The 16,969-nt window shown below is 47.0% G+C and overlaps 1 protein-coding gene across 1 annotated transcript in view; it reads right to left on the bottom strand.

Annotated features, from left to right (window-relative positions):
- tomm40l (translocase of outer mitochondrial membrane 40 like) overlaps window positions 1-16,969 on the bottom strand; it is a 109,099-nt gene that overhangs the window by 57,923 nt on the left and 34,207 nt on the right. Inside the window, exons 7-9 of the mRNA XM_033042245.1 lie at window positions 16,688-16,764; window positions 13,440-13,542; window positions 143-273 (exon numbers count right to left, since the gene is read on the bottom strand). Coding sequence (XP_032898136.1) covers window positions 143-273; window positions 13,440-13,542; window positions 16,688-16,764 — 311 coding nt within the window. The remainder of the gene's footprint in view (window positions 1-142; window positions 274-13,439; window positions 13,543-16,687; window positions 16,765-16,969) is intronic.

Genomic DNA, 16,969 nt, shown 5'->3' with positions numbered 1-16,969 from the left:
CCCATGGGTACCAAGGCTTTCACTCTTGAAGTTGTTTATGTTGACTGGGCCTTCGTCTAGTGTTTCCTCCACTGGGTGGGACCCTTCAATGCACAACACTCCCCCCTTCTCACCCCCCCCACCCCCCACATCATCAGCATACCGTCACCGTGAAGCCGTATTGCAATTTATTCTTCAGGTGGTCGATGAAAGCGCCGAGGGCCAAGGTCAGAGGCAAAGGGGCAAGTTTCTTCTCCAGGACTCCTCCTACCACCCAGTTACTGTCTACAGATCCTAGTGTGGGAAAGAGGAGCAATTAGAAGGGTGGGCACAAAGACCCGACAGCCACGGTGAGGCAATGACCCCCACCCCCAACTGTGGGATCCCTCATCCACCAAACTGCAAGATCCTTCATCCCCAAACAGCGGGAACTCTCACCTACCCATGTGTATTCATCCATGACCTTCACAGCCTCTGCTCCCTCCTCCTTTATTTTCACCTCAGCATGATCACAGCTCACTCTTTGTATTTCTATGTTATCTCCTTCCCCTCACTGTGACACTCTGTCTCTCCTCCCCCTTATAGCAACCCTCTTCCCTCTCCCTCTTTCACTGTGACCCTGTCTCACTGTGACTGTCTCACTCCCTCTCCTTCACTGATGTCCAATGTCTCACCCTCCCATTCATCATCACCCCGATGTCTCTCCCTCCCCTAAACTATAAACATTTGCACCTCTTTCCACTCACTGTGACCCTTGATGTTGCACCCTCTCCTTCCCCTCACTGTAAACCTCTGTCTTTTCCCTTGTACCCTGTGAATATGCAGGAGTTTGGCTACTTGGGAAAATGGCAGATGTCTGTGAAACCTACTTCACTAAGGGTGACATCATTTGCAGGGAACTGGAGACCCTTGTGACATAGATGGCTCCAGGGAGTCTGAAGCCTGGGAAGGGGTTGCGGAAGGTTTCTGTCCAGATGGCCTACAAGTTGCCAAGATGTCTGGGATTCTGCAGGTGCAGCCATGCTTGTGATTGGTTGGGGAAATATTATGTCTCAACTATGTTTCGGTACCTTTCCGCCGGTACTTGCGATTGGTCCAGAAGAGTGGCCTCACCAAAGATGTTTCTTTATCTAATGGTAATGTTTCTCCCTAAGTGATATGTGTGGAAACTATGTTATGTACTGATATATGATTGGGCCGAAGAGTGGTCATTCTAGGTATATCGGTAATTGGCTTGTAGGGGTTGCCTCCCCCAGTTACTTTTGCGCCCTTAGTTGGGAGAGGTGTAATGGGATGGGGAGTACATTGGGGTGTGCCGATTGTCTTTAGTCTGTTCTATTTGTGCGAGGCTGTATTGGGCTCGAGTGAGTGGTTCCGAGGATCGGATTGCATACAATAAAATAGTTGGAATTCCAGTGTTCGTATTCGGTGTTTGACTGAACCAGACTAGGGGGTAAGATTAGATCTGGAATTAACATTGGGGGCTCGTCCAGGATCTCAAGGGATTGCCAATGCGAATCTGCGATCGAAGGAACTGATGTTTCGGATCACGGGAGGAGAAATTGGGCCCCGGTGTGAGTAGTTTTTGTTACATCGGTTTTCCTAGCTCTGCTAGTCCGGCGACAAATCAGTCATTCGCTGACGTGCGTGGATTCCTAACGAGATCGATCGGTTAGTAGTCTGGCGAACACTGAAGGCGAGGGTTTGAGACTCTGGAGGGATAGAGTCCTTGCCTAGGTGGGTTAGAGTCCCAGAGGGTGAGGGTCGGGCTCACAAGGTTCATCCCTATCGGGTTCGTCCTCACCCAAGGAAGTCAACAGCTGTTGCAGTGTCTGGACCATTGAGTTGCTATCTGAGGTTAATAGGGTTCGAGGCCCTGCTCAGTGTTGGGGTATCGATTGGCGAGGAACCTTCAAAGGCAAGACTGAGTTAGTGCAGTACTAAGTGGGGTAAGTACTGAATGGCGCTGAGGTGCGATTGGAAAGACGACACTTTAAAGATCGGCACTGAAAGCCAGCACGAGGCTGTAGGTACTGGGGACCAGTATTTAGCAGCTACGAGGCCTGGGCCTTCGAGCCAGCATCGCCATTCATTGTGATCATGGCTGATCGTCCCCAATCAATAACCCGTGCCTGCCTTGTCCCCATATCCCTTGACTCCACTAGCCCCTAGAGCTCTATCTAACTCTCTCTTAAATCCATCCAGTGTCTTGGCCTCCACTGCCTTCTTGGCAGTGAATTCCACAAATTCACAACTCTCAGAGTGAATTTTTTTTTCTCACCTCAGTCTTAAATGGCTTCCCCTTTATTCTAAGACTGTGGCCCCTGGTTCTGGACTCACCCAACATTGGGAACATTTTTCCTGCATCTAGCTTGTCCAGTCCTTTTATAATTGTATATGTTTCTATAAGATGCCCCCTCATCCTTCTAATCTCCAGTGAATACAAGCCTAGTCTTTTCATATAGAATGCTTTTGGTTATTATTACTATAGTTGTTTTTTTCTGATCTTGCAATATAGGGACGCCTAGAAAAGTGCAAATACTCTTGTAAAAACTGTTTGCTTGAATTGTGTGATTTAGTGTAATTTAGAATTGTGTGTTATTGAATGCTTATATAGGGAGGTTTCACGGCAGTCGGGTCACGACCCATGACCCGTACTGTTGCTACGCTACTCCAAATGGATTACACGCGATGAACTGCAGGTAGGCACTTACCATTGTTTCCAGCGTAGCGGACCCGTTAAAACCCGCTGAAATTGTCAATTTTTGCGCTGTAAATAATTATGGAAATCGGGATAAGCGTGTGAGACATTTAATTCCAAAAGTGAGGAGAGATGTCAGAGTGGACAGCTATCTGCAGAGCCAAAAGAGATGGGGGAGATATTGCACAATTTATTTTCTTCGGTATTCACCAAGGAGAAGGATATTGAATTATGTGAGGTAAGGGAAACAAGTAGAGTAGCTATGGAAACTATGAGATTCAAAGAAGAGGAAGTACTGACATTTTTTAAAAATATAAAAGTGGATAAGTCTCCAGGTCCGGACAGGATATTCCCTGGGCCATTGAGGGAAGTTAGTGTAGAAATAGCAGGGGCTATGATAGAAATATTTCAAATGTCATTAGAAACGGGAATAGTGCCGGAGGATTGGCGTACTGCGCATGTTGTTCCATTGTTTAAAAAGGGTTCTAAGAGTAAACCTAGCAATTATAGACCTGTTAGTTTGCCGTCAGTGGTGGGCAAATTAATGGAAAGGATGCTTAGAGATAAAATATATAAGCATCTGGATAAACAGGGTCTGATTAGGAACAGTCAACATGGATTTGTGCCTGGAAGGTCATGTTTGACTAATCTTCTTGAATTTTTTGAAGAGGTTACTCGGGAAATTGATGAGGGTAAAGCAGTGGATGTTGTATATATGCTTCAGTAAGGCCTTTGACAAGGTTCCTCATGGAAGGTTGGTTAAGAAGGTTCAATTGTTGGGTATTAATGGTGGAGTAGCAAGATGGATTCAACAGTGGCTGAATGGGAGATGCCAGAGAGTAATGGTGGATGGCTGTTTGTCAGGTTGGAGGCCAGTGACTAGTGGGGTGCCACAGGGATCTGTGTTGTGTCCACTGTTGTTTGTCATGTACATCAATGATCTGGATGATGGTGTGGTAAATTGGATTAGTAAGTATGCAGATGATACTAAGATAGGTGGTGTTGTGGATAATGAAGTAGATTTTCAAAGTCTACAGAGAGATTTAGGCCATTTGGAAGAGTGGGCTGAAAGATGGCAGATGGAGTTTAATGCTGATAAGTGTGAGGTGCTACATCTTGGCAGGACAAATCAAAATAGGACGTACATGGTAAATGGTAGTGAATTGAGGAATGCAGTTGAACAGAGGGATCTGGGAATAACCGTGATCTTGAAGGTGGAATCTCATATAGATAGGGTGGTAAAGAAAGCTTTTGGTATGCTAGCCTTTATAAATCAGAGCATTGAGTATAGAAGTTGGGATGTAATGTTAAAATTGTACAAGGCATTGGTGAGGCCAATTCTGGAGTATGGTGTACAAATTTGGTCGCCTAATTATAGGAAAGATGTCAACAAAATAGAGAGAGTACAGAGGAGATTTACTAGAATGTTGCCTGGGTTTCAGCAACTAAGTTACAGAGAAAGGTTGAACAAGTTAGGTCTTTATTCTTTGGAGCGCAGAAGGTTAAGGGGGGACTTGATAGAGGTCTTTAAAATGATGAGAGGGATAGACAGAGTTGACGTGGATAAGCTTTTCCCACTGAGAGTAGGGAAGATTCAAACAAGAGGACATGACTTGAGAATTAAGGGACCGAAGTTTAGGGGTAACATGAGGGGGAATTTCTTTACTCAGAGAGTGGTAGCTGTGTGGAATGAGCTTCCAGTGGAGGTGGTGGAGGCAGGTTCGATTTTATCATTTAAAAATAAATTGGATAGGTATATGGACGGGAAAGGAATGGAGGGTTATGGTCTGAGTGCAGGTAGATGGGACTAGGGGAGAATAAGTGTTCGGCACGGACTAGAAGGGCCGAGATGGACTGTTTCCGTGCTGTAATTGTTATATGGTTAAATGACGGTAGATAGTAGCGAGAGCTGAAGGGACAACAACAGACTGAGTGCTTGCCGAACATTGGCTGTTTGCTCACTGCATTTCATCAACTAAGGCATTATTTGCGTTTTTTCTTTATTCCTTTGGCATCTAAAAAGTTTCAGAAGTGATAAATCTGGCTGTAATTTTTTTTAATCGCCCATGGTTCCCAAGTGGGTTTTTACATACAAAATGAAAATGCATCTGAAGAAAAATTTACAGCCAGATTTATCACTTCTGAGAATTTTTAGATACCAAAGGAATCAAGAAAAAACACAAATAATGCCTGACTTGATGAAATGCAGTGAGCAAACGCGATAATTCACAATATTTTCAATTCCGATATCTGCACGGCCAATGTTTACCAAGCACTTTAGCTGCTGTAGTCCCTTCAGCTCTCGCTTCTCTATACCTTCATTTCGCTTCACGTTTGGAATTCTAAAGTTGGGTACATGTCTCTCACACATACCCCGACTTCCACAATTTTTTTCAGCGCAAAAATTCAACATTTTGGCGGTTTTTAACAGGTAGGAAAGTACGCGTTTCTTGCATTAATAACATATACCGGAAGTGACGGATGTCCTCCAGATGGATTGAACGGCTCCGTGCGTCAAGCCCTATGACCCAGTGACCTTACGTGCAACCCCCCTATATTATATTGCAGTGTGTTTATTAGCTGTATTGTTTCTTGTCTGCCTGTGATTTTGCTCACGTGTTACAACTGTATTTGTTCTTGTTTGAATCCGAGTGTTTAAGTGCAGGTAATTTGCTGCTATATTGTGATTACTTGTTCTTTTGAGAAGGTGCTCCCGCCTTGAGTCGCAGTGTGTTTACCGTTTTAATTTACCGCTTTAAAAGCCTGTGTGGATCTGTGCGTGTAGGATTTGTGCGACTGGTTCTTGGGTACCCGTTTGAAAGAAGATAGACTTGTGTGCGCGACTTGCAAGGTGTATTAGGAATTTTGTCATTGCAGTATGAATAGCCTGATCTATTGTCTCTATTGTTAGTTGATAATGGGAAATCATCTGGATACTGCAACCGACCACGAGTGTCCTTTGCAGATCTGTTCTAGTAAATTTCCAAAGGAGGCGGACTGATGAAGCATTTTTCCAGAACTTTGAATAGAAAGTTAGGAAGTGAATTATGTCCCGAGGGAGGGGTTGGAACCCTGGAGAGCGTGAGCTATATCGAGAAAATAATTTGGCAATATAGTCAGAGTGATACTGGTAAGGAACTTATTGGTCTTTGGAGACAGCATTATGAAGAATTAGGGAACGGAGAGAGGCTGTGATAATGACGGATTGGCAAGTGGTAACTTTGAAATTAGGGATAGAGTTAAAGGAGAATGGAGTGAATAAACTCCTAGCCGCATTAAAAAGGAGTGTGGATGCGCCTATAGAGAATATAGCGGGAGATTAAGCGGACTCCTGATGGGAAGGTAGCATTTGCAGAATTAGAATTGAGAGACTCGTTGGTTAGCTTTGGTTTGGATGGGGGAGACAACGAATATCTGGAGGATTGGGAGAGTGTCCGTATTAAGAGAGGGTTCCAACCCCCACCTTATGCCCCTTGCGCACCCTTCATGCCACCTCCTGCACCTTATGTGCCTCATTGACCTTCTGTGCCTGTAGCACCGCCCACACCCCCTGCCTTTGGTGATCCTGTAGCACAAACTGCTCCCGCTACAACAGCACCCACTCAGAATGCCCTGACCTCAACAGCCCCGACATTGACTACCACCCCAGTTGCGTTCAGTACAAGGAGCAAAACGAAGAAATCAGCACCCGTATCCCAAGAGCAAGAACAAGTGCAGGAACCAGTTTTTGAACCACCCAAACCTAAGAGAATAAAACGGCCACCAAGAGAAAGGAGACAGTCCTTTGAGAATTATCGTCTTCCCCTAGAGGAGAGGGCGAGGAATCAGAGAGTGATTTAACCTTCTGGGACACTGAAACTGAGCCTGAGACAGGAGCAGGCAAGAAAGCTGAGTGACAAACCCACCGCCAGTTCCCAGTTAGGAAGATACCTAACCCAGCCTTTGATCCGACTAACGCAATTGGTGCTGGTAATCCACGAACTATAGAAATATACTCCCCGTGGAAACCAAATGAAATGATGGCTGTACTAAGTAAAATACCGATAGGAGAAAAATCACCCGCTGCTTTTGCGGACTATCTCCGGACCACCATGCGTGTGTACCACGCAGATTCGAGAGATCTGTGGGCTGTAATTCAGCAGGTTATAACTCCAACAGAACATGGAAGGTTATTGGCTAATTTAGGGCACCCAACTCACGAGGCACTGGTCAATGTAATCGCCAATAACAATGTAATATTAACTGCCCTTGCCACCACCCTCCAAAAGCCAATAGACATCACTAAAATTCTGGATGTCAGACCCAAGTGAAGAGAGGGAGCAGATGAATTTTTAGATAGATTCTCAGAAATGTATATGGATCAGTCGGGGGATTTGAATTTTCAAAATGGTGCAAACTCTCCCCAGCACTGCGCAATTTTAGTAAATTGCTTGACAACCAACGTTGCAGAAGCAATCAAGACAAATAATATGGATTGGTCCAAAAATGGTGCAAGTCAAATGGCCTGTGCAGTTAGGTATCATTGGAAAGACATTAAGTAGCAAGAAAACCAGCTCCAAATTTAAGCAAAGACCAAATATGTTATGAAAAAGGAAATGCCAAGAGCACAGCATAATGTGCCAGAATGGGCGAGGGTACAAGAACCATGTTTCTATAGGGGCTAGTGGAATCAAGGGATATGGGGAGAAGGCAGGCACGTGTTATTGATTGGGGATGATCAGCCATGATCACAATGAATGGCGGTGCTGGCTCGAAGGGCCGAATGGCCTCCTCCTGTAACTATTTTCTATGTTTCTAACCAGAATATCTAAGTTACCCTGATGAACCAATTTCCCCAAGACACTGGAGAGAGAATAGAGTATTGGGACCAGACCAATGTTATACCTGTGGCAGACTGGGTCATTGGAGTAGGGAGTGCCTGGCACGAGTACGACAGGAAGGAGGGGGCCAACAGAGAGAGCAGAGAGGAAACTGGCAAAGGAATCAGGGACAGGGGACATCCTTCTCTCAAACTAATCCATTCTCACATACCTGATTAGCTAACTTGGTGGTGAACGGATACAAATCTGATGAAGAAACTGTACTATCATTGCGAGTAGAGGGGAGAATATGCACCTTTTTGGCAGATACAGGGGCATCCATGTCATATGGGGAGAAGGCAGGCACGGGTTATTGATTGGGGAAGATCAGCCATGATCACAATGAATGGCGGTGCTGGCTCGAAGGGCCAAATGGCATCCTCCTGCACATATTTTCTATGTTTCTATCTCTTCAATCAATCTATAACCTTCCCAAGTCTAGCGAAGTTCAGAGCCTGTCCGGATTCCAGGGACAAGTTTGCCAGTACCCAATCTCCATGCCAGTCGAAGTAGTATGTCAATACAACATAGATTTGAGATTACAACAGGATTGGATTGCAATTTGATTGCCAGAGATATGCAGCGTGCATTCCAGTTAAAGATTGAATGCAGTGATAATGGAATAACAGTAACTCCATGGGCTCCTGAAAGACAGTGCTACTCGCCAGTAACACCCCAATGGTGGTCCCTAGATTTGGAAGAGCCCCCGTTTCATATCACCTTAGCATATGATCGGACTGGCAATACTAGAGAGCTGGAAACCTTTTTCAAATCCCACGAAGGAGTCAAGTGGGATGTAAACATTTTGGCATCAGTAACTGGACCACAGGGAACAGCAGAATATGCTGAGGTACCTACGGAATTATGGAAGCAGGTCTCTGGGGTTGTCCCACACATAACTAGACGGGTGAACTTTCCATCGCATGCGAAGGATTTAGGAGTAATGGTTCAGCGGGCAGTCATTCTGGCAGATCCAAACATAAGCCAGGAACAAACACTACTTGCCGTGTTTCCTGACGTCCAAGATGCTGAATTTACCTGCGTCTTGGAGGCCGAAGGTTAGGCCGAGCAATGCCACTTTCGTGACGACTGCCCCGTGGAACCTGCCACGCCTTTGAAACGGAACTATCAACTATGTGAAGTGGGAAGCAGCTGTAAAAGGACAGCACCGGTGAGACAACATCTGGAGTATTGTGTACAGTTTTGGTCTCCTAATTTGAGGAAGGACATCCTTGTGATTGAGGCAGTGCAGCGTAGGTTCACGAGATTGATCCCTGGGATGGCGGGACTGTCATATGAGGAAAGATTGAAAAGACTAGGCTTGTATTCACTGGAGTTTAGAAGGATGAGGGGGATCTAATAGAAACATATAAATTATATGGACAAGCTAGATGCAGGAAAAATGATCCCAATGTTGAGCGAGTCCAGAACCAGGGGCCACAGTCTTAGAATGAAGGGGAAGCCATTTAAGACTGAGGTGAGAAAAAAAGTTTTCACCCAGAGAGTTGTGAATTTATGGAATTCCCTGCCACAGACGGCAGTGGCAAGTCATTGGATGGATTTAATAAGAGAGTTAGATAGAGCTCTAGGGGCTAGTGGAATCAAGGGATATGGGGAGAAGGCAGGCACGGGTTATTGATTGGGGACGATCAGCCATGATCACAATGAATGGCGGTGCTGGCTCGAAGGGCCGAATAGTCTCCTCCTGCACCTATTTTCTATGTTTCTATGTTTTCTATGTATCCGCTGAAGCAGCAGGCAATACTCAGTATTGACAAACTAATACACGGACTGCTGGAACAGGGCATTCTAGTTAAGCGCCAATCCTGTTGCAACACTCCTATCCTCGCAGTACCCAAAGCAGGGAAACCAGATCAGTACAGATGGGTTCAGGATCTGCGATCCATTAATGCCGTCGTAGAACAACATCATGCCCTGGTACCTAATCCAGCCCACATTTTGGCCCAGATACCGGCTCAGGCAAAGATCTTTTCGATTGTGGATCTACAGCATGCCTTCTTCTCTTTGCCTTTGCACCAAGCTAGTTAATATCTCTTTGCCTTGGACTCGGTTGCCCCAGGCATTTGTAAATTCACCAACTCTATTTTCTAGATGCCTGCAAGAACAGTTACAGACCCTGAGCTTCCCATGTGGATCTACATTGGTCCAGTATGTGGATAATTTGCTCCAAGCTAGTTTGGATGAACAGAGTAACAGCAAAGATACCACCCAATTATTAAATCACCTGTCATCCCTGGGATTTGTGGTCTCCCAGTCCAATGTAATGATAGATCAGAAGAAAGTGAAGTTCCTTGGTGTCATACTAACAGCAACAGAGCAGAGTCTAGAGGACAGCAGGGTCAAACCTATTTGTGAATTCCCTACACCAAAAGAGGCAAGACAGATGAGACAGTGGTTCGGCATGATAAATTATTGCAGACAATGGACACCAAACATTGCTAGATACTAAAACGTTAACACCCTATACCAGTATGGAGGGTGAATTCCAACTGTCTGAAGAGGCTCAAAAAGCCTTTGAGAATTTGAAAAAGGCTCTATGCAGGCACCAGCCTTGGGCAGGCCACTTTGTGAACGACCGTTCCAGTTGTATTGTACCATCCTCTCCGGATGCTCCACTGCAGCTTTTACCCAGAAACATGGAGACAAACATCGACCAGTAGTCTACTACTCCTCAAAACTTGATCCTGTAGCACAGGGGCATCTGTTTTGCACACAGTTCTTGACTGCGATCTACAACAGCTTACAATCAGCTGCTATTCTGGCCCTTCAACAAGATAAAACAGTGTATAGTTCCCACTCAGTTGCTGCCTTACTAGGACAACTACAGACCCAACACCTGACCATGGCTTGTCAAAACAAGTACGAAATATACCTGTTAAACAATCCTAAATTACAGTTTAAATATTGCACCACTATTAATCCGGCCTCATTCCTCACTGAACGACCTGAGGAACAATTAGAATTAGAACATGACTGTCTGCTTATTATCAGGGAAGATACTTCTGTCAATGAAGATTGAAGGGATGTCCCAATGGCCGACCCTGATATAACATGTGGATGGGAGTGCATCAATCGGACTCCTTGGAGAAAGGCTTTCTGGATATGCCGTTGTAGATTAAACTGGAAATAGCGTGGAGGCGGCTGCCTTCGAAACACCATTCTCTGCCCAGCAAGCAGAACTGTTTGCCTTAATAAGAGATTGTATTATAGGGAAGGAATTGAAAGTAAATATACATACCGACTCAAGATATGCATTTGGAGTAGTTCACAACTTTGGTCAATTATGGAAGAACAGAGGATTGTTAACTTCAACAGGAACACCAATATCGCACCAGCAATTAGTGTCGGGTCTACTAGCTTTGATGTTGCCGAAGCAAGTTTCAGTGATAAAGTGCAGTGCCCACACCAAGGGCCAAACCCCAATAAACATAGGGAATCATTGTGCTGACCAGACAGCTAAGGAGGTGTCTCGGGAGCACAAGGTGGTTGTGCCTAAAATGATGAGGCAGTTTAAAAGTAAATGTCTCCCTCGGAAAAGCCAATGCCAACCATCCAAGAAATTATTCAGTTACAGGAAGAGGCTCCTGATAAAGATATAAGATTGTGGAAGCAACTTGGTTGTACAATTGATTGTATGTCAGGATTGTGGGTTACTCCAGCAGGACAGACATGTATGCAAGATACACTTGCAGTATGAGTTACAGAATGCATGCCCTTTGCAACTCACTGTGGTGCTAGAGCAATTGGCAATGCTATTTCGGCTACTTGGTGGCATCCAAAATTACAGACTTTGGCTCAGAAAGTTAGTAGCTGTTGTCTTATTTGCCAAAGGCATAATCCTGGGAAAGGATTAAGTTGAGAGAATGGGAAAACACCTTTACCCATCGGTCCCTTTGAGACTCTTCAGATGGACTACATCAAGTTAGAAAGGTGCCAAGGATATAGGTACGTACTTGGGGTTGTCGATGTATTCAGTAAATGGATTGAGGCCTACCCAACACTTGATAACAAGGCCTCTACTGTTGTCAAGGTGCTTATGCGAGAAATCATCACCAGATTCGGCAATCCAATTCGGCTAAGCTCTGATAATGGTCCTCATTTCATAGGACAGATAAATAAAGAATTTTGAGCATCTAGCAGCAGTTGCACTGTGCCTATCGACCACAGGCTGCTGGACTTGTCGAAAGAGCGAATCAGATCCTAAAAACTAAATTGGCTAAATTAAAGGCTGAGACAGGAATTAATTGGCTTAAATGGCTCCCTATAGCATTGTTTCAAATGCATACTACACCTGCAGGAAGATCAAGATTAAGCCCAGCAGAAATTATATATGGACGTCCATTTAGAACTCCATGGAACTAAAGTACTCCAAAGGTTGTCCATCATATCTCAGAGATGACCAATTATGTTCTATCCTTGACAAGAGTACCAAGAGATTTACATTCCAGGGTGCGAGCAGCAGACATCGAATTTCCTCCCTTGGCTTCTTCTCTTAAGGTCAAGCCTGGTGATTTTGTGATGGTGAAGATTTGGGCGAGGAAAGGTTTGGAGGCTCGGTGGGAAGGAACTTATCAGGTTCTCCTGACAACCCCAACTGCTGCTAAGGTGGAAGGAAGGAATGCATGGGTCCATCTTCACCATTGTAAAATTATTAGTAGAAAGATTTAAGCTGCTAACTTCTTTTCTTTAAGGAATCTCTTCCTACAGGAACATCACATTGATAGTCAAGGGTGAAGCAAGCTGACGTGGTGGCTCAAGAGAATTCACGCCCATGCAAACTCGGGAGGTGGAGACTCGTCAGTCAGAATTCTTCGAAGCTATGCCCATGTAAAGTTGGGAAGTGACTTAGAATTCTGACACAACTACATCACCATTACTCGGATTGTATAATGTGAACCGTCGTCATTTTACCCTGCCTGTAAAATTGTTTTGTTTTATTTATCATAGAACGATAAAATGAGGAATGTGAATATGCAGGAGTTTGGCTATTTGGGAAAATGGCAGATGTCTGTGAAACCTGCTTCACTAAGGGTGTCATCATTTGCAGGGAATTGGGGACCCATGTGATATAGATGGCTCCAGGGAATCTGAAGCCTGGGAAGGGGTTGCGGAAGGTTTCTGTCCAGATGGCCTACAAGTTGCCAAGATATCTGGGATTCTGCAGGTACAGCTATGCCCTGATGCTAAAGGCATGCTTGTGATTGGTTGGGGAAATGTTATGTCTCAACTACGTTTCGGTACTTTTCCGCCGGTACTTGCGATTGGTCCAGAAGAGTGGCCTCACCAAAGATGTTTCTTTATCTAATGGTAACGTTTCTCTCTAAGTGATATGTGTTGAAACTATGTTATGTACTGATATATGATTGGGCGGAAGAGTTGTCATTCTATGTATTTTGCAGCCGGTATCGGTAATTGGCTTGTAGGGGTTGCCTCCCCCCCAAGTGCCCTTAGATGGGAGGGGTATAAAGGGGTGCGGAGTTCATTGGGGTGTGCCGATTGTCTTTAGACTGTTCTATTTGCACGAGGCTGTATTGGGCTCAAGTGAGTGGTTCCGAGGATCGGTCCCGCGGTATTTCATCCTATAAAATTTAGTTGGATTTCCAGTGTTCGTATTCGGTGTTTGACTGAACCAGGCTAGGGAGATAAGATTAGATCCGGAATTAACAACCCCACTGTGACACTCAGTGTCCCCACCTCCCTCCCTTGCTGTGACACTCTGGGTCTCCCCTTCCTCGCTCTCTCCTGACATGCACAGCATTTCTTGGGCATATTCTCAGCCATTCTCAGTCCACTCTCAGTCCCTGCTCCGTCCTCTTCTGTGTCCCCTCCTTTTTACTGCCCCAACCTCCGTGTCGTGTTCACCCCCGTAACCACCTTACCTCTGAACAACATGTTTGCCCTTGGGATGTCCAGCTGGTATCCGAATGAGAACGTCGTGTCTTGGGTTTGGGTGCTGGCCTCGAATCCCACTCCCACCTGCACCTGTTGGAGAAAGTCACAGGAGCATCAGTCACCCAACCGCTCCCATCGTGAAGCCTCCTCACTGCAAACCCTATTCCCAATGTGCAGCAGGCCCAGAGTAACCACCACTCGCAGTGCAGCAGGCCCAGAGTAACCACCACTCACAGTACAGCAGGCCCAGAGTAACCACCACTCACAGTACAGTAGGCCCAGAGTAACCACCACTCGCAGTGCAGCAGTCCCAGAGTAACTCCATGGACCAGGCCCAGAGTAACTCCATGAAACAGGTCCACAGTAACCACCATGGACCAGGCCCCCCGGGGCATGGAGGGTGAGCAAGGACCATCAGAGGCGAGGGGACTGCCCGATGTTGAGGAGGCGTCCTAGTGGGTTTAGTGGGCCGCTGGAGGCCCTGCAGCTGCCTAGGGCTCAGTTGGATCGGGCGCCGCTCCAAGAAGCCAAGATTATAGGAACGTCGTCGGAGTGGCAGCAGCTGGCGGATTGCCAAGTTTCACTTGTACTGGTGGGAGTTAAGTCTGGAGCGGTGTTTGTGGTCAGTAGCATCGAATAGCTCCCTCACACACTGATTTGCCCAGTCCTGGTGTACTGGGCAAGAACAGGAAGTGTCTTGGATTTTGTTGAAGCCGGGGGAGGCGACGGAGACCTGGGCAAAAAGCCTCCGGAAGCTCAATTTTTTTACGATGGGGAGGATTGGCACGGACATCCCTATCTTATCATGAGAAGGCTGTTTTAGTTGCTTTCAAAACAGACCTTCACATGACTGCTGCTAAAGCGTGGAGGTGCAGCAACAGCAGAAAGACGGCTTTGATTTATGAAGTACGGATACTTTTTGTTTTTGTGCCACGCCCTAAAGATGGCGGCCTCTTGGAGTTATGTAGCTGCCACACGTTCGGCAGCCTCCGAGACTATGTCCCATGAGTTGATGGGGCGTACACATGGTGTAAAAATGTATTTGAAGAACAACCTGTCCTTCCAGGCCATTCTAGATTCTCTGGGTGAGACTATTGGCAGAGAAGCCATAGTCTCAGGCGCGGTAGTCAGTGGGAAGTTTGTATGTTTACTAAAGCCTGAACAGGCGGTGGCTCTAGCTACGGAAAGAAGGGTAACGGTGGGCAGGAATTTCACGGCGGTGGACCCAGGGGGGGGGGGAGACGACACTGTAGACGGACACAGAGGGGAGGTTCAATGTGGAATTGGATGGTTTCTCCTATAGCATGTTCTGGTACTCGGGCTAATTGCGCTGTCATGCTTGCAAAGAGGTGGGACATTTTCGCAGGAATTGTCCCTAAGCCTGGGCTGCCAGTTTTATCACGCCGCCCCCCTCCCCCCCCATGTCCTGTACCTGTGGCGGCGGAAGTGCGTGGGGCGGATGAGGAGGAGGGATGGGAGTGTCAGATAAAGGGAGGAAAGCTAAGAAAAAGAAGAAGCACCTCCATGCGGTACCCTTGGCAGATAGGAGCTCACTGTACCACCGCATGACAGTGGCTGGAAGAGGAGGAGGCATAGGTCCTCCGATACGGACTGCGGCCCTGAAGTCCTGGGGCAACCTGAAGGGGAGGCCATCACCCCCTGTTGAGGTGAAGTACCCAGGGCACGCTTCTTCTGAGCTGGAGGATGCCTCTGTAGTACAGGGACCACCTGAGGGTGCTGACGCACTACCCGTGGGGGCTGTCTCCCAGAGAACGCGTCCCCTGGTTTGGAGGATGACCGGGGCAGCCTGAAGGGGGAGACTTGAGTGTGGAGGTAGGTCCCCTGCTGTGCTCCCCGTTGAGGCAACAAGCCCAGATGAGGGGTGTGCAGCCTCATCGGCTGAGGGAGGAGGGAAGACTCCAGGAACATCGGCCCCCGAGGGCCACAGAAAGGTGATTCCCCTGGTGGAGGAGGACGGGGACTCTCTGTGTGACGGTGCTGGGGCAGAGGAGGGCAGGGTCGTTTCGGAATGTGTCCTCCGGTTGGACTCTAGACAGAGATTGTAAAGGCGTTCAGCGTGACCCAGCAGCAGTGAAGACATTAAGAGAGCTGGTAGACTCTTTTGAGTTGGTCGATGTGTGGCGGAATTTCCATCCTGACTCTAGTGCCTTCTCGTACAGGTGGTTCCCGTATTGACCACTTGTACGTTTCCAAGGCCTATGTGTCTTGTGTCTCGGCAGCCTCCATGCGGCCGGTGCCGTGCTTGGACCACTGCCTGGTGCGAGTGGACTTTATCCCAGCGCGCACACGGGCAGGGTCCGCGTACTGGCATTTTAATAACTTGCTGCTGGAGGATCGCAATTTACAGAGGCCAATTATCTCTCAAACCTGCACGTCTTTGGGATGTGGAAGGAATCCGGATCACCTGCAGGAAACCCACTTGGTCACACGGGGAATGTACAAACTCCACACAAACAGCACCTGAGGTCAGGATCAACACCAGGATCTCTGGTTATGTGAGACAGCAGCTCTACCAGTTACACCATTTACCGCCCACGCTGCTGGAGGGGATGGTGAGGCAGTGACCCTCACAACATCCATGACTAATCTAGACAACCACTTGAATGACGGATTACTGTAGGTGGGTAGAATCGTCGGCAGTGACACGGTGGGCTGATGGGGCTATGTCGGTGCTGTACAACTCTGGTATTCTGTGATAAAGCAGATAAAGATGGTTGGGCCTGGGACGCAGCATTGACAAACTCCTGCAGTGAAGACCGATGGGCAACTCCAACATTGTGCCTCGCTGACTTGAGTTTCACCAAGGCTCTCAATGCCACATGGGGTGAAATATTGCAATGTTATTGTCAGCTGCAAGGTCTGTGTGGACCGAGGCTAAAAGGTGATCTGGGGCCAAGCGGATGTGAGAGAACCTCAAATGGGCATCGGGGGGGGGCAGCTCATTGGTAAGAGAGTGCCGCACGATGCAATGTTGATAGCAAAATTATAAATAACGTTTATGATTGAGAACAAGCTGACTCAGCGGTGATAGGCCAGGCTGACCACTGCTTTTCATTAAACATGAATACCTCATCTGTCTCTTTACAGCTTCACACACCTCACCCCGCACATATACATACACACCACAAACGCACATGAACACAATGCACACACGTGTGTATGCCACATGACCACGGTGCCGTATGTGACATGATTCCTTGCTCTCCCCGCTCACCTGATCATTGGCCCGGTGGTAGTAACTGGCGTGAGCCCCACCTCGTCCGATGTTCAAAGTACCGATCCACTGAGAAGCTGCAGGACAGAAAGATGGTTCAGGCACTGAGACACACTGCAACACCCTAATACACCCCCACACTCACTGTAACACTGATACACCCCCACTCACTGTAACACTGATACACCCCCACACTCACTGTAACACCCCCACTCACTGTAACACCCCCACACTCACTGTAACACCCCCACACTCACTGTAACACCCCCACACTCACTGTAA

This window comes from Amblyraja radiata, chromosome 24 (assembly GCF_010909765.2).
Source record: "Amblyraja radiata isolate CabotCenter1 chromosome 24, sAmbRad1.1.pri, whole genome shotgun sequence".
Lineage (NCBI taxonomy): Eukaryota > Metazoa > Chordata > Chondrichthyes > Rajiformes > Rajidae > Amblyraja > Amblyraja radiata.
Note: the sequence above shows the minus strand (reverse complement) of the source record. Positions and strands in the feature narration are given on the sequence as shown.